The 23,497-nt window shown below is 36.4% G+C and overlaps 1 protein-coding gene across 1 annotated transcript; it reads left to right on the top strand.

The window, feature by feature from the left end:
• Nucleotides 1–1,208: 1,208 nt before the first annotated feature.
• On the top strand, nucleotides 1,209–22,564 carry LOC123543175 (hyaluronan-binding protein 2-like). Its single transcript, XM_053531377.1, has 5 exons — nucleotides 1,209–1,621; nucleotides 2,465–2,531; nucleotides 18,801–18,965; nucleotides 19,527–19,703; nucleotides 21,218–22,564. The coding sequence occupies exons 1-5, from the start codon at nucleotides 1,301–1,303 to the stop codon at nucleotides 21,469–21,471; spliced, it is 984 nt and encodes a 327-aa protein (XP_053387352.1). The 5' UTR covers nucleotides 1,209–1,300; the 3' UTR covers nucleotides 21,472–22,564.
• The last annotated feature ends 933 nt before the right edge of the window (nucleotides 22,565–23,497 follow it).

Here is a 23,497-nt window from a genome sequence, read left to right as displayed (position 1 = left end):
AAAATCGATTATAAATCCTGACCTTTAGCTTTACGACAATGATTCTCCATAACTTCAGCCAGTGATGCAGAGTAGTACAACTCAAACTTAATTTCAAATTACTTGGCCCTTACCGACATGGGTTCGAGCCTATTTAAAATATCAACGTTTACTTTTTCAGTTGTCTAGATATAATCAGGAGGCTCTTACTCTTAGAAATATACAGTTCATACTGGTTATCTCGAACTCGTTATCTCAATTTTTGGTTATTACGAACGTATTTTCAGGGCCTGTCCCGAGAACACATGCGCACAATATTATTTTAAGTAGAATTTCGTTTATCTCGAAGTAAAAAATAACCGCTTGATCCCTAGGATACCGTGTTTCAACTTTATATCTTTAACTGTTGAATGTTAACAGTTCATGTTCATACTCCATAAACCATTAAATTGTTTCATTATATCCAATTAATTTATTATTATTAGTATTTGTAACATCTCCTTTATTCCATGTTTATTTTCAAATTGGCAGTATATACAGTGATATCTGCGAATACTACGTGTTGTGCGAAATGTATTACGTACTAGTCTTCATAAAGTATCTGCCTGTTACGTACTGTAGATATTTCACTAGATAATCAGACTGTCCCCCAACTCCCTCAGCACCCACCTCCACCCCAGCGATATTATTATACACTTGATCTAACCGTTGCCCTGCTAAATTTCTATAATGAACTTGTCAGTCTTTCAATCTCGTCTGTACCATTAACTGTTAAAAGGGGTGCTTATCAAAAATAAACTGACTGAATGGCGAACAGTGCATATCATGATTAGACTGCACGGATGAGTAGGCTGATCATGTTCTGCTCTCGCAAAGGCAAAAGTAATCGAGACCAGCATGGTAAGGGTTAAGATCCTTAGAACTGATATATCAGGGAAAAGTTTTGCTTTGGTATTATTGATTGATAAATTTAGAAAACAATTGTACGGCATGTTACAGAAAAGTTCTCAAAAGCTCTTTTCAATTGTCTAGTCAAGCGCTCATTACAACTAAATAGTAATTCTACTAAAATAAACGTATGCGTAATTTCCGTCTTAAATGGACAACCTTTCCATGTTGTTATGGCTTATTAAGTATGTATGATAACTTGATAAATGCGAATTCAGCACTGAAGCGGTTTAATGAATAATTTAAAAGCAGTTCTATAGCAAAATGTTACTGGGATTTTGTTGTCACAGAGCGTCAATGTAGTTGCTGGGAGAAGGGAGTTTTAGTTAGTTTAAGTACAATTTATTGTTGAATTGATTTATTAGTTGAAAATATGGAAAAGTTTGTCTTTTTGTCAGTTTTTATTCTTTTCTCAAAATGTAATGCTTTTATTAATATTGACGAAGATGGCGTAAATATCATAGTTAATGTTGCATACGCATCGTCATGTCGGGCTGGAGAGGATAGGTTTCGTACATTTTTGGGAATTGGATTGTCTGATTGTGTGAAAGAATGTGGTCTACGGGCACAATGCGAAGCATTGAGCTACAGGAGACAGATGCAAATGTGTGCTTTGTTCACGACGACAGAAGACGGAAACCTTGGCAACGGAGATTGCACCTATATCCCAGCTTCTAATATAGATGTCATAAAGGTAGGAATCATTTGTTATTTCTCACTTTCACTTGTATAAGAACGGTTACGGGTGTATTTCTACTGCAGTTAAAACTAAGGTACGTTTTGATAATAAAACTGAGTGAGAACTATAGAGTCTATATGCTATTTTAGTGTAAATGCATATTTGGATTTTATGCAAAACAGTAGTATTTCTTCCACATGCTAATGTACAACTCTATTTCTCTTTATATAAATCTCTTTTTATTATGGAACCATTTAAAGTGTAACGGTGAACGATTATCTAGTAGTTACAGTTCTGGCGCTCAGTCTAAGGGTCGACTAGGTTCGAGCCCAACTGGGGTCACGACCATACTTTCCCATATGATACTAGTATTGGATTTTCAAGAAAGCGGACTCGAGTGGTTTGAATAACTTTAAGCTTTCATCAAAATTGAGCTAAAATGTGTTATCATAAACTAAATATTAGAGTATTTCATTATTTATTTATATCTTATTATTTATCAAATAAGCGCATGGATGTGAGCAATGCTGCCATTCGCTGCAATATCACATTTTTCTCTCCATTTAAAGGTTTCTTACAATGTGATCAACCATTTTTAACTCTAGAGGAAGGACCCGCCACAAATTCCTATTCTAAGAGGCAATTGCTTTTGCCACGGGCCGTGGCGGTCGCAGAGTTTGTTACACTATAAATACTGAATTTATCCATACTTTTAAAATGGTTATTTATATCTATATTTATATTATGGCTCATGGTGTTATTTGTCCAGAGAAAATATAGTTTTTAAGGGACATCACATTTGTAAGGAAGAGCAAATATTTAAAAACAAACACAATTTTACATTGAATATTGTTTTAGACACCGTGTGGGACATGCTCTTATGGTCAGGTGTGTGACACAAGTTCAAATGAATGCAAATCTGAAGGTAAGGTTTATGCCATGTGTTTGATCTTTATTTGATTTTTCTCCTAGAATATAAGCAGCTGATAGTTGACAAATATAAGCCTTTTAGACTTCTATAGGTATAACATACTTAGTTAAGGTTATTATTATAGTTTTAAGGTAATGGACCACTATTGTCAAACGGCAGTTTCCGTGTGATTACATATCCTCCGTAAACAACCGGAGATTGCCGATATCGCGTGCGGAAAAGTACGTAAGAGAACGAAACTTGCCGATTGATTTTACGACGTCGTGTACATACCTATATCGACCCAAAGGCTTTAATTGCTATATTTTGGTGGGTCATTGTGGCCTGAAGTCACAACGCAGGCTTTTATATATATTGATCATTTTATTTAAGAAATAATATATCTCATCTAGTGATTTGACGTTGAATAAAATTGTTTGGAATTCAGATGCAAAGAAATAGAATTTTTAAGTACATGCTCTACGACGTCCGTCAAATATATGCCTGTTTTTTTTTTTTTTTTTTTTTCTTTTTTTTTTTTTTTTTTTGGTTTTTTGTTTGCTTTGTTTGTTGTTTGTTAGTTTGTTTGTTGGTTTGTTTCTTTTTCAAAGCCCCGCTATGCGTTTTGGTGCTACGACGTAATCATTTTGACGTCAGTCTAGTAAATTGTTGCAAAATAACTCACAACTTTCAGCCTTCTTTGTTTGATAGGAAAATGAATCAAGTCGTGTTAGAAACGTCATTGTCAGAACGCCACAACGTCTAAACAGAGACCGGAAATGTGCCCAATAACAGACACAATTAAACGGTGCCTGCTATAGTATTGATTAGCTGCATCCTATTCTTTCAAAAGGATGTATACACAGATTTCATTGCGTTGTTATACACAAATTGATAATTATTATTATTAATAATAATAATAATAATAATAATAATAATAATAATAAATTGATAAGAAGAACAAGGTAAAGTATACAATAACAGGAACTTTCAAGTTCAAAAAATGCAGCGCTCCGAAAACAAAACCGTAGAACAGTATACTTATGGCAGAGATAGTAGCTAAGATTTTAGATTATGAAAAATAATTAAAAGGATAATGCTGTTTACTGATAGGTAACATTTAAAACTGAATATAACACTTAACTCTTGATTTGGTCATTTTGAAGCATATTATTTAAGATTTTCTGAAACTTCTTATTTAATTTCCATGTACCTGCTCTAGACTTGTAGATAGTCCTACGTATCAAGTCATTGATAAATATTTAATCACCAGCTGTACCAGGATTAATGCGGGAAGAACTTTTCTCACTTATCGGACAGAAAAATCTCTATTTTTAGAAATGCTGGAAAATCTTTTCTTGCCTACCTAGCGGGGAAAGTATACATTTATCCGAGCACGCGCCGGGGATAGATATTCCTGTCTTTCCCTAGGGAAAAACCTTGTCTAAAATAGCGTGCACTAAGGTGACGTCACATAGTACTGGTACCATTGTGACGTCATAAACTTTATAAATAATGTCAGGAAATACCCAAACCTATTTGTCTCCACGATCTATTTTGAACATGATAGGCAAGAAAAATTATCTAACATGTCTGCCTGTGTAAGACAGCTGTTTTCCCTACCCTCGGGACAGCATGGATAAAAAACCTCGCTAACGCTCGGTTTTCCATTCCACACTGTCCCTCGGGTAGGGAAAACACCGTCTTACACAGGCAGGCATGTAAGATCCTTATAATCTCACATGGGTTATCCCAAACTCCTGCGACGGACTACTTCATGCACTGAATATACATATTATTTATGTAAAATAATTAAAAATCGGGTACCTTTATCTTTTCTCTCCGTTCCTTATAGTGTATTTCTCGATTCAAAATTCGTTACTTTATGATAAGAACGTACCGTTACGCTACTAACGATAAAACTAAAGCGGAACTTTGTTATTGTGCGTATCTGAAATGTCACGACGTCACTTCTGCTTACGGACGTCAATTTCCCGCGTTTTAAATAGTTCCTTAATTTTTTGGTGGGTGCTAGGGTATTTATATATATATACAGTCAAACCCGGCTGCAGAACCTCCCTTGGGGACTGAAAAATGCCGGCATTTGTGAAAACATATATTTTCTCAACACAGGTGACGTGTGACCATAGTAAGCAGGTTATATTTTTGGAGGCTGTCTACAGTACGGGTCTGACTGCATAAGGGAGTTCATCGGTTCTAAGACAAAAGTGAATGTACCAAGTAATATAGCAAAAACAAAACAAAATTATGTGGGATAAGGCCGTGACTTTATTGTAAATTTTCAAATGAAAATTATGGCATATTGTAAATATATAGCATGGTATATATGAAAATGATGAGAAAATATGAAAGACAAAGCTCCAGCTAAATGCCTGGAAGCAACATAGCAGCGCGAAGGTGCAGAAAACTATGAAAATAAGCGCAGAACATACCAGACCTAATAGGAAATTGTAGGTTCTAGTACTTCGCACTAATGAGAAACGAGGCAAAGATGCTCTCACCGATCACTATGATATAAGATGATAACTATAGATTTCAACGAATGTAATGCATTTTAGATTTTAGTACTAATAAGAATTACAATATGCCATACCGAAGTGCACATTACGTGTATTGAGGGCCACTCAACATTTTATGAAAATAAAATTCGCCAAAACGAGGTATCAGTGAATACACGTTTACTCGATAGGTACAGCAGTCATTGAAAACAGTTAAAGTCTAGAGCTAGAAATTGCCTTTTTACTATGTACCTTAATTTTTAAGATGTATCCAAATCTATGAAACTCGCTGCATATTTTACATATTGTATATCTTTAAATGTTACAATGTCAGTCAGGTACATGTACATATTATCCAATAGTTCGATTACTATAAGCCAGGGTCATCATGAAACCTTTTGCTGAGGTTTCAGTCAAAATGTATTATCTATTTATTTTGAACGAACATCAGGCGAACGGACGGACGGGCGGACGAATAGGAAACCAATAGCCATAAGACTTTCAATTAGAAGAGTCTTACTGCCACTGACTTGTTACGTCATAAACAGAATATGCTTGAACAGTTTCCTGTGACATCTTCTTTGCATTCATATTATTGAAATTATTATTCATATCATTATTGTTATTATAATTATTATTATTATCATTAACATTATTCTCATAATTGATTCAATTCTGTTTTACACCTATTTTCGATATTTCTTGATTATTTCGTTTTCCAAATCAATGCATTTTTATTACTTATTCTATTACATGCAGGCAGTTAAGTAATGCATGCAACGGACCTAGATAAATCGGATCTAATAAAATTAACCAGGTACAGCAGTTACCTTTCAACACAAGGTGCCCCAATAGCTGCCGATCCCGACCATGCCACGCCGCTCCTATAGCTAAACTGTTTAAAGACATTGGGAGAATAGCCGGTTGACGACATTAGTTTTCTGCAGCCCCTTATACCAGAGATTGACCGTGTTAATGCTGGTGTTACAGTTGCTGACGTAATGGATTATTCGCATCAAAGCGTACAGGCTAGAACTGCGTCTAAAAATAATGTGTATGCATTTCATAGCGTGTAACAAAATTGATAACCCAAATCCATATTTTAGTCATTAAGAAATACATTTTAAAGCTGAATATTGTTCAAAATATAACAACAATCTGTATTAATTTATATAAGTCCTTGTATATGATAATCTTTTGCAGAACGGAACCATGCAAAGTATTAGCAGATTCGGTTCGATTAACTTGGTTCATGGAAATCACTCGTGGCACTCCCAAGTATAGTGTGGCTTATTCCATTTAGCTCAGAATGTTTGTGTTTTTATTTCTATAGCACCGTTCTCCATAAGTTTCGTTGTTTTGCTGATTTTATTCTTATGTAAAATACTCTCTGAAACAGTAACCAGACTTAAGTATGAAAAGCACATCTTACCTTACTTCGAACATGTCCGCATTATATTGTTTAACAGTTCTGAAAGAGCTTTGTAATTTCATTACAATGAATTAATAATATATCTATAAATCCGTGAAGTATTTGATTTAAACATGACGCTTTCGTGCTTTAAGAAATATTTCTACGACTTAGAATTGTGACAGTATGTTATTAATTTTCATAAGCATCACTTACCATTTACTGTTATACATTACAACAGTTGAGATCTAGGTTACCCTGCTGATGTATAAAATGAAAATATATCTTACATTTCTTTCGATATCTAACAGTAGTATAGGGGCCGGTTTGCTTGTAAACAATCGGGCGCCATCTTGGATGACCTAGTTACTATAATTAGTAACTCATTTGCATATAAGAATTCATAATAAGTGCGCGTGTGCGGCGGCCATTTTGAATTCTAATGACGTATTTATGAAAATGCTTAGGAATGTCTTGTATACTTATCTAGGGCGTGTTCGCGCATATCGAGGGTCAGCCCTACAGGTCACAATAGCCTAAATAGTTTTCCCTATATATTCTATATAAAACTGACTTTTTTCAAAGAGCTAGCAAACAGAGCTAGACCCATTTCAGAGAACAAATCCTTTCCTCATTTTAAAGAGTTACGATAAAACTGATATAAAATGAAGAGAAAAGTAGGGGTCATGTATCTTCTAAGAGAGATTTCTCTGGTCACATTACTGTAAACTGACATCAAAATCACACTTCTGCGACCCGGAAGTACTACTCATACTAAAATTGAGCTTGACTTCACCGAATACAACCTGCTCTCCCACGTTTCCTACCAAAATGTCAACAATACATCCACAGTGAAATTTAAACAAAAACTAGCCTCAATTTAGACCTCTGTTAAGCGAAAAATTAGTATTCAAATACTTGACAGCCATTACGCGACTAGACCAGATGGCTCACACGCTGGTTCCTTTTACGTTTAGTTATGGCCCGGAGATAACACGAAAACAAAGCTATACGCATGCGTTATAAAGAACCTCTAGTATAAAAAATCATTCGAAAGAAAATGTATAATATAATTACGTACTGCTGACCAGTCATTAAAGCTATACGAGAATACCTATTTATAAAATGAAATTAAAAGACAAACTATTACGCACTCAACGGATGTAAACCCGTCGATATCCCACGCTAAAATGAACCAACGCTCTTTATCCGTTTAGAATTCAGATTAATACCGTCGTTTCTAAACATAAAATAGCCAATCAGAAGGCAGGGAAACGAACCAATGTAACATCTCCAATAAAGTCGTTTTGACCGATGAAAACGTCGAAATTTTAACCAATCGACGCTCAATATTATTAACGAATGACATCGCGAATTCAGAAAGCGAATCGTATATAAGAGAGTGCACAGCCGTCATCCATTGGAATTCATACGGGTGACATGGAAAACTTTACCGTTAACACTTTTACCGGCGCAGACGAATTTTGCGGGGATACAGGCGTTCTCTTCTGCAAATGACAACGGTAAGTCTGAATACTGATCAGAGAATAAACTATTTTGACAGGTTTAAAACCCGTACTATAACGTACAAATCGATGATTTTACATAGCGCGATTTATGAGCGCATTAATATAATAATTACAATTTCTTTAATAAACCCGATACGAAATACAATAAAAATAATTAACTAAATTATTCATACAACTTACCAGTCCGGATAAATTCGCCTAATGAATCAATGGTTGAATAGAAATATCGTTTCACTACCAACAGCCGATTGGAATGTATTATTTTGACAAGCGGTAACGTTTTTCCAATACAGGTTGAGACACGTATCGCTTTACGTCTACTCCGCGCTATAGTGTACATATATATTGATTTTAAAGAGCGCCGTTAACGCTTTATACGTAATTATAGAAATGATTATAGCAAAATGTCATGAATTTACCCGATACGAAAATGAAACAGAAATACCTAATTTAATCGTTCATACAACTTACCTGTCCGGATAAATTCGCCTAATGAATCAAATCTTTAGATGGTTGAATAGAAATATCGTTTCACTACCAACAGCCAATCGGAATGCAGTATTTTGACAAGCGGTAACATTTTCCCAATACACCTGACAGGTTAAGACACGTATCGCTTTACGTCTACTCCACGCTATATATTTATCTATTTTAAACAGCGCGTTAACGCTTCATACATAAGTATAGAAATGATTAAAGCAAAATGTCTTTAATAAACCCGATACGAAAATGAAATACAAGCACCTAATTTAATCGTTCATACAGCATAAACAGTGATGTGCGCTTTACCTGAGATCCTTTAACCGAATGATATTTACCTGTAGAACTGGAGTATATAACACTTCGCTACCTACAACCAATCAGGAAGCAGAATTTTGACAAGCGATAGCGCGTAGTTTAACATTTGGCCGCATTATTGAGCGCGTTTTATAATTTCAGTGTATAGCTTTATAAATATTAACGGAATTAAAAAGCTAGGTTATTGAGTTTATTTATTTCCTCTAACGGTTTTTTAATGTGATAATAGAAAGGAATGTTTACTGTTCTTTAATACATAGATGAAAAACTATTGACACGGCAGTCAATTAAGCACGATGGCTGTCTTACCTTACCTATCTGTTAAAAAACGTAAAGTACAACATTTCTCTATTATGCTTGGAACGGCTTTAGCAGTGTTTGGTATCAAATGAAAGGTTTTGACGAGTACTATTGACAAAATGATTTGTTTTATCACATATCCAAAATGGCAGCGAATGAATTTACAGGGCGAAGTATAATAAATAGAGCCAAAGCAACGTTCTGATTAGTTAATATAACTTATAGCATTGCTTTGATTTGCTAGCGATACGGCGCATTTTGATTGGTCGCACAGGGATCACACGCATATAAGTCAAAAGTAAATTTAACCATGACTGAAGGGGTTACGAGTTACTGTATATACCTACACCACCTCCTCTCCCTCCTCCTCCTCCTCCACACCTCCTTCTCTCCTCCTCTTCCTCCTCCACTCCTCCTCCTCCTCCTCCGCCTCCTCCACTCCTCCTCCTTTTCCACTCCTGCTCCTCCTCCTCCACTCCTCCTCCTCCTTCACTCCTCCTCCTCCTCCTCCTCCTCCTCCTCCTCCTCCTCCTCTTCCTCCTCCTCCTCCACTCCTCCTCCTCCTCCACTCCTCCTCCTCCACTCTTCCTTCACTCGTCCTCCTCCTCCACTCCTCCTCCTTCTCCACTCCTCCTCCTCCTCCACTCCTCCTCCTCTCGTCCTCCTCCTCCACTTCCTCCTCCTCCACTCCTCCTCCTCCTCCTCCTCTTCTTTCTCCTCTGCCCCAAGAAAGCGTAAGAATGGCAAACAGAATAAAGCAGTGTCTTTTTGATAAAAATACTTACATCGATTTCACAAATGCATCAGTGTCCTGTTTGCCATCAGTCTTTCTCTAGGATCGACAACATGCGGAGACATCAACGTTATGTCCACGGAAATGACGAAGCCACTGACAGCAGTTTTTCACCGCCATTACAAGCATGGGACATCTCAAGAGAGATCACGTTTCAACATCCATTTTCTATGGTCGTTTCAGGACCAAGTGGTAGTGGAAAAACTGAATGGACAAGAAAACTGTTATCATCAAATCTTGTAAGACCTCAGCCTCAGCGTATCATATGGTGTTTTGGACAATGGCAACCATTGTATGATGAACTTCGGCGTGAAATTCCCGGGGTCGAATTTGTACACGGTATTCCAGACTACCTAAACGATTCCCAATATATAAATGTTAATCGAAGGAACCTGCTGGTCTTTGACGACTTGATGACTGAAGCTAAATGCGATCAAAGAATTGCTGATCTCTTTACCAAGGGCAGTCACCACAGGAACATATCTGTCGTATATCTCACCCAAAATTTGTTCCCTCAAGGTAAAGCTTGTAGAGATATCGCTTTGAATACGCAGTATCTGGTGCTATTTAATAATCCTATTGACAGACAACAAGTTGCTACATTGGCCAGAAGAATTTACCCTTCGTCGAGTAACATCTTTATGAAACGGTTTGAACGAGCGACATCAAGACCGCACGGTTATTTGGTAATAGACTTAAAATCGAGCACCCCAGAACAACACCGTTTACGCGAAAAATATTTCGAGGCGATCAATTCAGAAAAGAGAAAACGAACGAATGATGAATATAAACAAGAAGACTATTTCAATGGAGAAGGATACTTATCTGACAAAAATGATGACAAGGATAAAGATGAGGAGGAGGATTATGATGACCATGATGATGATGATGATGATGATGATGATGATGATGATGATGAAACAGAAAATAGAAATAATGTCACAAGCTTTGTAAAGAAACGATCTTTGATCAAGGGACCTCCAGGTAAACGTAGAAAAGTTGAGATTATAGAAGAGCGATCACGCCGTGAGATATGGGATAAGCGTTTTCAGTATCCTCTCAGACAAACAATTAAAGAACAATTCAGCGCTAAAGTTAACAACTATACGGAACAAGGGCTCTCTTTTGAAGATGCGTACCGTCAAACCGCTAATGACGTGCTGCCTGAACTAAGAAAGAGACTGAGACAAAATTATGCCCGATTTCTAATCGACTTTTATGAGCTACAAAACGACCCTACTCAGCAGCAGATTATACAGTCGGCTAAGAAACTTAAAAATCAGCACGGGATGACTGTCAAAGAATCTATTCGGCAAGCCATTGCCCTTAGAAAAGACCTTTTTGTTGAGTTGTGGCCCGATCATAAAACCAAAGGAGACTATTCAATGGAGGATAATAAAGAAAGTGATGACGATCAAGAATCGGATGATGATGAATGAACGTTGTAAGAAGGATTGGCGTGCTTTAACTTTCACCGTGTCAAAATGGGTTCCATAGAAGTGTACGATTATAAACAAGAACAATGGGTCCCGGATAAACCGGACCCTGAAAAATGGATACAACATTTCAAAGACCTGAGGGACGGATACGTACGGCCTGATCACATGGGCCGTTACTTTGTAGGAAGCGGTGCATATCGAAGAAAAATGGCCGAATTAAAAGAGGAACGAGAAAGGGAAGCAATGAAACAAGAACAAAAAGGGGAAGATCTCCCCGTAGTAAAACTTGTGACACCCGTAGCCCAAGCGGTTGATATTGCTAGGTCGGAAATAAGACAGTCACGAAAGCATAGTGATCTGAAGCGACATAGGTATAAAATGGACACACCTTTGAGTCGCGATTTAGACACCCCAAGACGTAAGAAATATCGCGAAAGCATGACCCAAGATACTATAGATTGGAACACCTATACATTTTAAAATGAATAACTACGAACTCGAGGAAATGTTAAAAGAGTACCCTGTGACAATTTGCGCCGCGGACCAACTTCAAATACGTAGAGGACAATACGTCATTTCGAATACAGACACGAGCCAGGGATCAGGAAAACATTGGGTGGTCTTTTACTTTCCAAAAAGAGGACCCGACGAATTTTTCGATTCACTAGGTAATAGACCGGAGCACTACAAAGTTCATTTTGAGCAAGCGTTAAAGAAGCGTTATTGGATGAACTTCAGTCAAATACAGGATACGGATTCAAACATATGCGGGCTGTATTGCGTATATTACATTACGAACCGATGTTCCGGACGAAAAATGAAGGACATTTTAAAACCGTTTGATGCGTATCGCAAGAAGTCGAATGATGAATTTATTGTGTCTTATTTTAGTTGATACATGTAGTCTGTATATGTGTTACAAGCTTTGGCAATAAAAGATTGAAAGTACAATATGTCTTTGTTATTTATAACCTATACATTCGAATTTGATTTAACGGAAAAGATGAAGCGTCGGTAGGTGTGGTGGTGCACACAAATAAAACAACATATTCCTTTATTGTACTTTATTTCTTCAACATCGTTTCACTAATTGATAAAATAACATACCAGTTTCGAACAGCTTTGAACCAAAATATCGCAAAAATGACAAGTTTTAACACGTAAGCTAGCCTTCCTTTGAGAATTAAACCAGTCAAAATGCGCCGTATCGCTAGCAAATCAAAGCAATGCTATAAGTTATATTAACTAATCAGAACGTTGCTTTGGCTCTATTTATTATACTTCGCCCTGTAAATTCATTCGCTGCCATTTTGGATATGTGATAAAACAAATCATTTTGTCAATAGTACTCGTCAAAACCTTTCATTTGATACCAAACACTGCTAAAGCCGTTCCAAGCATAATAGAGAAATGTTGTACTTTAAGTTTTTTAACAGATAGGTAAGGTAAGACAGCCATCGTGCTTAATTGACTGCCGTGTCAATAGTTTTTCATCTATGTATTAAAGAACAGTAAACATTCCTTTCTATTATCACATTAAAAACCGTTAGAGGAAATAAATAAACTCAATAACCTAGCTTTTTAATTCCGTTAATATTTATAAAGCTATACACTGAAATTATAAAACGCGCTCAATAATGCGGCCAAATGTTAAACTACGCGCTATCGCTTGTCAAAATTCTGCTTCCTGATTGGTTGTAGGTAGCGAAGTGTTATATACTCCAGTTCTACAGGTAAATATCATTCGGTTAAAGGATCTCAGGTAAAGCGCACATCACTGTTTATGCTGTATGAACGATTAAATTAGGTGCTTGTATTTCATTTTCGTATCGGGTTTATTAAAGACATTTTGCTTTAATCATTTCTATACTTATGTATGAAGCGTTAACGCGCTGTTTAAAATAGATAAATATATAGCGTGGAGTAGACGTAAAGCGATACGTGTCTTAACCTGTCAGGTGTATTGGGAAAATGTTACCGCTTGTCAAAATACTGCATTCCGATTGGCTGTTGGTAGTGAAACGATATTTCTATTCAACCATCTAAAGATTTGATTCATTAGGCGAATTTATCCGGACAGGTAAGTTGTATGAACGATTAAATTAGGTATTTCTGTTTCATTTTCGTATCGGGTAAATTCATGACATTTTGCTATAATCATTTCTATAATTACGTATAAAGCGTTAACGGCGCTCTTTAAAATCAATATATATGTACACTATAGCGCGGAGTAGACGTAAAGCGATACGTGTCTCAACCTGTATTGGAAAAACGTTACCGCTTGTCAAAATAATACATTCCAATCGGCTGTTGGTAGTGAAACGATATTTCTATTCAACCATTGATTCATTAGGCGAATTTATCCGGACTGGTAAGTTGTATGAATAATTTAGTTAATTATTTTTATTGTATTTCGTATCGGGTTTATTAAAGAAATTGTAATTATTATATTAATGCGCTCATAAATCGCGCTATGTAAAATCATCGTATTTGTACGTTATAGTACGGGTTTAAACCTGTCAAAATAGTTTATTCTCTGATCAGTATTCAGACTTACCGTTGTCATTTGCAGAAGAGAACGCCTGTATCCCCGCAAAATTCGTCTGCGCCGGTAAAAGTGTTAACGGTAAAGTTTTCCATGTCACCCGTATGAATTCCAATGGATGACGGCTGTGCACTCTCTTATATACGATTCGCTTTCTGAATTCGCGATGTCATTCGTTAATAATATTGAGCGTCGATTGGTTAAAATTTCGACGTTTTCATCGGTCAAAACGACTTTATTGGAGATGTTACATTGGTTCGTTTCCCTGCCTTCTGATTGGCTATTTTATGTTTAGAAACGACGGTATTAATCTGAATTCTAAACGGATAAAGGGCGTTGGTTCATTTTAGCGTGGGATATCGACGGGTTTACATCCGTTGAGTGCGTAATAGTTTGTCTTTTAATTTCATTTTATAAATAGGTATTCTCGTATAGCTTTAATGACTGGTCAGCAGTACGTAATTATATTATACATTTTCTTTCGAATGATTTTTATACTAGAGGTTCTTTATAACGCATGCGTATAGCTTTGTTTTCGTGTTATCTCCGGGCCTAACTAAAGTAAAAGGAACCAGCGTGTGAGCCATCTGGTCTAGTCGCGTAATGGCTGTCAAGTATTTGAATACTAATTTTTCGCTTAACAGAGGTCTAAATTGAGGCTAGTTTTTGTTTAAATTTCACTGTGGATGTATTGTTGACATTTTGGTAGGAAACGTGGGAGAGCAGGTTGTATTCGGTGAAGTCAAGCTCAATTTTAGTATGAGTAGTACTTCCGGGTCGCAGAAGTGTGATTTTGATGTCAGTTTACAGTAATGTGACCAGAGAAATCTCTCTTAGAAGATACATGACCCCTACTTTTCTCTTCATTTTATATCAGTTTTATCGTAACTCTTTAAAATGAGGAAAGGATTTGTTCTCTGAAATGGGTCTAGCTCTGTTTGCTAGCTCTTTGAAAAAAGTCAGTTTTATATAGAATATATAGGGAAAACTATTTAGGCTATTGTGACCTGTAGGGCTGACCCTCGATATGCGCGAACACGCCCTAGATAAGTATACAAGACATTCCTAAGCATTTTCATAAATACGTCATTAGAATTCAAAATGGCCGCCGCACACGCGCACTTATTATGAATTCTTATATGCAAATGAGTTACTAATTATAGTAACTAGGTCATCCAAGATGGCGCCCGATTGTTTACAAGCAAACCGGCCCCTATACTACTTCTAACAAACAGCAGCTAACCAATATGTTACATTATGAAAACATCCAATATACACGTATCTTTCTTGTCAGCTGTTAATGTTTCATGCCATGGTACGAACCCAACTGGAACGCTCTCTTGCCAGTATAGCTAATCAAGTTAATATAGCCAGTTTCGTTCCTGGACACGTAAAAAGCGTAAGCTTACATTACCTTATTACATACCAATTTTCCTATGTGCAGTCTCTACGAACACTCCAAGCATCTGACTGAAATACTGTTGAAAACGGCATGGAACCAATTAATTGTATGTCGCTCCTTTCTCATCGGATCTGTTAAGCTGTAACTAGACTATGCAGCATGCTTTTTATCATTTGAAGCAAGATATTTAAAGTATAATTTTGACAATTGGTAAGAAACAACCAAATGTATATTTCTATTTGATTTAATGACATAATAGTTTGTAATTGTTTTTTTTTTTTTTAAATTATATTAGGCTACAAAGCAAAATTCTTTGATTAATCCCAGCGATACTAAATCATGTTACAAAATATTCCACAACAATGTACGTTAGAAATGCATAAACCTCAATACACCTCGGGTGAAACCAGTACATGCATATTGTACATATGATTAAAGTCCATAAATAATAATGACCGAGAATAATGTACAGGAACTAACGTACTGCATTTTTGCGCATGTACATGCAAAAAAAAAAAAAACGCTCGACCACACCCATGTTTTACCTGTGAGTGTTTGTCAGCTCACTATGTCTGTTATTTTTTTATTTATTTTTTTTTTTATATAACTAAAATTCACTTCAGACTGATTCAGTCAGTGATTGAATAAAACCAAATAACCAATATCTTGCTGATTGTACGATGAACACGTGTCTCCATTACTTTCCAGAGGACATATTCAAATGCCCTATAAACAGAAAGTTCAGCAATCAAAATTATAAGCGCAGACATCTAAAGAAAATATATAATGTATACTCATCTCAATTGTGAATTCTCAAAACAGTAGCGCTGCAGTTTTCCGTCGTAATCTTCCTCTACGGATTTCCGATAAAGAATGTACTTGTCACTGCACTAAATTTGCCCATGAAAATCCCGTGGGATTAAAACTTGTCAGACTAGTATTTGAACTGATACGACTATAAATACAAATACAGGTGCGGATTAGCAGTGAGGCGTTATGTTAGACAAGACGATACCCACCAAAATTAAAACAATTTATTTCATAAGAGAACATAAATTTACATATTTTCATGCTTGTTTTCATTGTTTCTGTTGTGGTAAGTGAGAAATAGAATCCATCATTGGTGTTCGGTGAAGATCGGAAATCCCAACCCTCGGGCGCACCGCTCAAGTCTTAAACTCGACACAGCCTCGTTTAAGACTTGAGCGGTGCGCCCTCGGGTTGGGATTTTCTAATCTTAACCGAAGACCAATGACAGATTCTCTATATCTCAATGCAAAAAAAAAAAATTGTTATAATAACTACAAGAGTATTGTGTGACATCAGAAAATGGCTACATAATTGGCTATATGTTTACAGAAGTTCTATGTTTACTTTTAAACAAAATAACTATTACGATATAACAATATCATCGGTTACTTTTAAAGACCTGCTCCAGTCCTACCTTTTAACCTTAAATTGTCACTGATAAAAGCATGAAATCCTGACTAGGAACACAGGAGTCTGAAATTCTATCAATAAGACCATAGAAGTCTATCTTTACAGATAGACTTCTATAATGGTCTTATTGATAGAATTTCAGACTCCTGTGCTAGGAACAGTGACGCCTGTCAAAATAGAGTCTATTTTATATAAAATTCTACATAAAATACCTGTGATTTGCATACTTAAGTGTGGCGCATGGCCGTTAACTGTTACCTATTGTAATCATGGGTTGCATACGCACAATAGAATTTGAATAGCCGCGGAGCAGGGCTTTAAGCGATATGACTATCGAATATTTTCAATACAAATATGACATTAGTTTAAAATTATCCTAGCATAAAGTTGCTGATAGTGATTTTAAGGAGAGTAAATATTTGTAACCAAAGAGATAACGTGCTCTTAACATACCCTTTTATAGAAGCACGTTCCATAATAATAGCGAAACACGAAGACATAACGAATCTCTAATGCATAGTTAAAAGAAACCGCTGGGGATTTTGCGGATGGTGTTCCCTACATCAACATTACGAAATAATTAATGATTCCATACGTTAATGCCTTTTCAATTTCAAATCCTTTGTTTACACTAATTAATCATGGGTATGTGCCGCTGAAGTCATGCATACTTATAGGTAGTTATTGCCATTAAAACAACCTTCCATAAACTATTCGTCTTTGTACTGTTAACAAGTAATGGAATATTTATCTCCTACAAAGAGAATACATAGAGGATATTTCATGAGTGTCTTTTCATACTGAATTTATTGAACGACTTTAATAAATTCAATGTTGAAAGTCCCAGATGTAATATTCTTTATATCACATGTTGGCTTTTCCTGTCGAAACATCAAAAAATCTACTCTCTTTAACTATTACGAACAGGTCAATTTGACCAACGTCTCTTTTATTCTAATATGCTTGTCTCTGTTAAAACACGCTTACGCTAGAATGACGTCACGTTAACGTGTGGTGACGTCAAAGTTTTTGTTGCGACCAAGAAAGAGCGCTACTGTATTTTATCTACTGTTTTAAAAGCATATTAGAATTGAAATAATTTATAGCAAAATCGTGTTTTAGCACTATTTATACACTCGGGCGGTAATACGTCGTGCAAATAATATCACCCGGGATGCGCCTTCGTGAAATTATTACGCCCGACGTATAATCGCCCATTGTGCAAAAGCACTCTTTTGCTATAAATTATTTCTTAATTGTAAACGACGTCGACGTCAAAGCTTTATTACATTAGTGTATTATCATTTTAATGTAATGGCATTATTACTCTCCCGCGACGCCAAACATGTGATAAATTCAAATAATAAAGTGTCATTAACTGACATGCCTGGAATATGTTATCTACATTTTTCCTTCTACAAATAAAGACGTATTATTTTCGCCCGAATAAAAACCTTCAGTCAGTAATGACATTCAGACTAATAATTCCATATGTTTTCTGATGAAAATCTCTACTGTTGATGACAAGTTGGTTCTGCGATTAGAGCAGAGCATTATGCGGTGGTAAAATGAATGGGCAATTTGCGCCGATACGTCTTTCATTCAGCCGACTTGAAGTTCATGTTGAAATATGGTCTTTTTCAGTATCGGTGCTGGTCTTTATATTCATGTTTTATTTCGAATCCTTATTGTGTTGAAATCTCAGTGGGCAGACCTTGTTACTTTACGCATTTTTTTTATTTTATCAGCATTTAGTTTACTGTTTTGTCTTTAGATTTTAATTTATCGCGCACAATTACACGTATATATTCTGTAACACAATTCTTCAAGATAGCCTTTCCTTCTACTGACAAGAAACACGAATGCAATAGCAGTTTGGTTTAAAGTAGTGTACTCGTAGTGACAATCGGCAAATTACGTAATTTCCTTTTCCCATTTCGGCATTCTCCGGGTTTTTACGGAAAGTCATGTGCATGCTGAAATACATTTTATGTGCGAAGAGTGCCGAATGGCCTAACGAGGTTACTTTATTACACGGAAATTGCCGAACGTCACTACGAGTTCGCATCCTTAAGTGTACCTTTGATTTTGTTGTCCTTTGAATTTAGGATGCCTAAATACAACAAACAACGTCGTGCGACTGGGAAATCAGAAAAAGGTTGGCAGCAAGAATCGCTATAGATGTAGCTATGGATATAGGAACACGAATGGAGTAAGCAATGCCATTTGTCAAGAGAATGGTACATGGAGTACGACTATCGACTGTACAAGAGGTAAACTTAAAGGCAAAAACAACAGCTACTGAAAAATAATATTAAACAATATATTAAACAATGTTGTTTTTTTTTTCTGCTATGATATTTGTAAAGAGAAATCTTGAAGGAAGTCCAGTAAATATTCGCTAGATTTGGGGCAGATTTTAACAAATTCAAATGCCGAAATCATATGAGCCGCGCCATGGGAAAACCAACATAGTGCGTTTGCGACCAGCATGGATCCAGACGAGCCTGCGCATCCGCGCAGTCAGGATCCATGCTGTTCGCTTTCAAAGCCTATTATAATTAGAGAAACCGTCAGCAAACAGTATGGATCCTGACCAAACTGCGCGGATGCATAGGCTGGTCTGAATCCATGCTGGTCGCAAACGCACTATGTTGGTTTTCTCATGGCGCGGCTCATATACAGAGATTGTGGAATCGCACGGAAATTTCCGATTGTCTGTACGGGTTCGTAACTACATGTTAGATAAACAAAATCAGCCAAAAATTAAGACCTATCGCCTACGTTGCTACATTTCAAAAATTTATTATTATATTTGTCTCTGTTTCTTCCAGTTTGTATGAATCGACCTACAATAAACAACGGGGCTGCCACTCTAGACAAGGTTAATGGTAACCTCTACATGGACACAGCCTCTGTAACGTGTAATATTGGTTACAACAGAAGTACATCTACTATCAGTTGTACAGCATCAGGCCACTGGGAGAATGCAACATGTGATCCTATCTCTAGTAAGATTATCCCTGTCCTTTTCCTCCGATTTTCCTCCGATTTAAACCTTTTTGTTTTTAAAACTAAAGCCTGGACATATCAAAGCAAGATAAAGAAGTTGTGAATTGATCGATTATCGGGAACAAATATAAAGACAAGTAAAAGTAAATTCAATCACACCCGTTTACCGTATACTTGAAGCAATAATTGTGTAATAGTGAACATTAGGTACCGCTTATAAGACGCATTATTAGGAGTCATAGTTCCAGTTCAGAAAGGGGGAACATCTTATAAGCGTGTACTACAAAAATAAATTTGACGTCTTATAAGCGAGTGCGTCTTATAACCGAAAATATGTTGATCATGACATTCTTTGTCAAGACTGTCTAAAAGTTTCTGTTCATTATCATCAAAGTAATGTCAATTCTATTCAATTAAGAGTTCAGTTAAAATGATAATGAAATTGTTTTTTTCTTCGTTTATTATATTTGTTACTGTGACATTCGTCCTTTGATTTAAGCTACTCCCTTACAGTTTATGTGATCAATTTTAAATAACTTGGTTTCACATAAATGTTATAGACAGTATTATTAAAACGTGCTAACTTTCAGAGAACCTGACTTTAAAAAGTCATTAAAAAATTAAAACGGTATAATAAACTATTTCTATATCGTTGGTAATAACCAGCTTCCCGGTGTTTTAGGAGGTGGGGGACTTTGGTGCGAAAAATGTGTGAGATACGCGTGTAGATAGAAAATTACCGTTTCGTACGCAGTTGCTCGCTTGTTGAGCGTAAACGGTATGGAACTGGGTTTGGAGTAAAGTTTTTCTGAAAGGTTATTCTCATTTATAATTCAACTGCGCAGAAGAGGGCGACCATCAATATTTTTTTTTCAGAAAAAAAGGGGGAAACAATATAAAAATAAACAAATAAATCAAAGAAATTGCTGGCCTGGAAGCAATGCAAATGTCAAAACGCTAATGTTCACCTTTCTAATGGCTCGATATCATTGTCACGGGGGTAAAAAAAACGAAACAAAATGACTTTTTAGCATTTTTGTCTCAGAAAACATTATCATTGTAATAAATTCAAAGTGCAGGGCCTATATGGCTCGTGAACCCATACTCGATCCTAGATACGTTACTTCAACCTATGCCGGTTTCTACTGAATTCAGTGAACACCCCTTTAAATGATAAGCTGTACTGCCAAATTGAATGATGGACCAGTTCATTTTATAAAATTAATTCAGCAGGCTAAAGGTCAAACTGCAATGGCGTTCCTCTCTCCTAGGTAGTTATTAGGTAGTTATTAGCATTTCTTAGTCTATATTGGCACTGGGGCTACGTCCTCGTGCACCATAGGTTAAACTTTGTCATGCTACCTAGTTATCTCGTGGCAGAAATATGCCAACTTACTTTTAAAAGTCCCATCATCGCCGTTCAATAAGTGTATGCATACTTACTATAGATCTAGGTCTTTGGTTAATATAATCATACAAGCAAAACAATCGATGATATGTTTTATATTAACAGGCTGTTATGTAGACAATGTCTGGACTTACGTTGGCACAATAAATGTCACAAAGACTGGCTATCCTTGTCAGAGATGGGCGGATAATTCCGGAGATACACTTGTTCACGTTTCGTACTTTCCAGAGTCGTCAATTTACGAAGCGGAAAATTTCTGCCGAAATCCTAACTCCAACCTTAACTATCCTCTCTGGTGTTTCACCACTAATCCAAGTGCGAGCAATAGGTGGGAGCATTGTGACATTCAAATTTGTTGACCAGCCACATTTCGTCAACAGTTCACAGCGGAAAAGTATTTTTCGAAATCCTAACCCCAACAACTATCCTCTCTGGTGTTTCGCCACTAATCCAAGTGCGAACAACAGGTGGAAACATTGTGACATTCAAAAGTGTTAACGAACCAGTCATATTGCAACAACTGAAACGGAAATTTACTGTTATGAACCACGTGACACTGCATAATTCACTCAGGCCACGTCCTCGTGAAATTATTCCGCAAGCGTATAACCAGAGACTTAGCCTAAGCCTTCTTAACACAAAGGGAAACAATCTGTTTATATAGTGAAATTGTTGAGTGATCATTTTGTTAATCCTAATCATGTCCATATTATATCAGTGCAAAGGAAAAGTATCCTATCTGTGTTAAATGCTATGCATGATAATAATATCATGCATTGAAAAGTCCTGAAATTAATTTCTTTGATTTTCTCATATTTCTAGATATTTTCCCCATACTTTGACGAATATATATATATAGGTAGTAGATATTGTTCACTTTCCAGCGGTAGCCTTTCCAACATATTTCACTTTGTGAAATTCTGTGGGTTTTGACGTTTTCAAAAAAAAAATCTGTTTGTTGACAAATTTCACCACAGAAAATGTCACAATTTCCCCAGAGCATTAACTTATTTGATCTTTACATAATTTCTTATGCAGATTGCTAATCCATGTGGCAATTATGTATGCTTTTTCCCTGCCTAGAGGTAGTTTGCATGAGGTTCTAGGCCATTAGCCGCCTAAGCTTACCATAAAGTCTTAGCTGAGTTGTCTTCATTTTTTCCGCATATTTTTTCCCGGGGTCATTTTTTTTTCAGCTCAAATAACTCTTTTTTTCAGGAAATGATATTTTGATTTTTTTTTCAGTCTGCGTACTCTGATGCAGTTAACTACACATATATCTAAAATAGATAGTTCCAAGATAAGTTTGTATTTTTAGTTACACTGCCTATACAACCTCACCGTATTATTTACCGTTCTGCTGTTTATATTATTTCTTAATTTTTAACCATTTAAGCAATCATTGTGTAATAATGAACATTACTGAAATAGCCAATGTAAACCCATTTTTTTTAATAAATAAAATACAAGTACTAGACTAGAAACGTTTATAGATCTAGCCATTAATTGCAGAAACAAACGAATCCTCAGTCAGTCAATGTCTGAAAACTTGACCATGCTATATCACACGAAAAGAGTGGCATGTAAACACGGTTTTATAATACTAATAATGTTGCATTTAGTAGCATTTTCCCAGATTTCAGAGATCTTTATTCTATGCATATAATTTTATGACCATTTCTCGTCAGTAAATCAAAAGCCGTTTATTCAGCCAATGTGATAACTGCGCAATGCCTCACCTACTGCAGTCTGCTACAATTCAAACTCAAACATTGGCCGATATCTGTTAGTCGCAATGGCGATTTATTTAAAATCGGCTATTAATTTCAGTTGAAAGATGATACAAGATACGGAAAACGCTTGATTTTTTAGAAGCATCGCTTGTTCTTTAATGTGTTAGGTGTAAATCACCGAAACTCTGTACACTCACCCATATATTAATGGTTTTAGTTTGATGAGCAGGGCCTCATATTCGCGACCCCGAGTTACGCAGTCTGAAGCGTTACTACTGGAAACGGGCCTTCATGTCTATGTGGTTATGGTCGAACTTGGAACCCAGGGTTGTGTAGTTTGAGATATCATCACTGGACTAAAGCATCCGATGTACAAGGTATTAAAAAGGGGACTCCATGGCCAATTGGTACTGGTCGAATTCGCGACCCCATGATCCGCAGTCTAATATGAACCACATGTATCAGGTGTAGAGAGTATTGAAAGCAGCCTCAATGGCCGATTGGTTACGGCCACTGACGTCGAATTACTTGCCCATCTCCACTGTAGGCACAAATTCTCTCTTGTGTACGTGTAGAATGCTTTTATGTTAGAAAGTTTTCTAACTTATTTTTGGAAAGTGTGTGGTTCTACCCAGGTATACGCGTCCATGCT

The sequence above is a fragment of the Mercenaria mercenaria genome, chromosome 19 (assembly GCF_021730395.1).
Source record: "Mercenaria mercenaria strain notata chromosome 19, MADL_Memer_1, whole genome shotgun sequence".
Lineage (NCBI taxonomy): Eukaryota > Metazoa > Mollusca > Bivalvia > Venerida > Veneridae > Mercenaria > Mercenaria mercenaria.
Note: the sequence above shows the minus strand (reverse complement) of the source record. Positions and strands in the feature narration are given on the sequence as shown.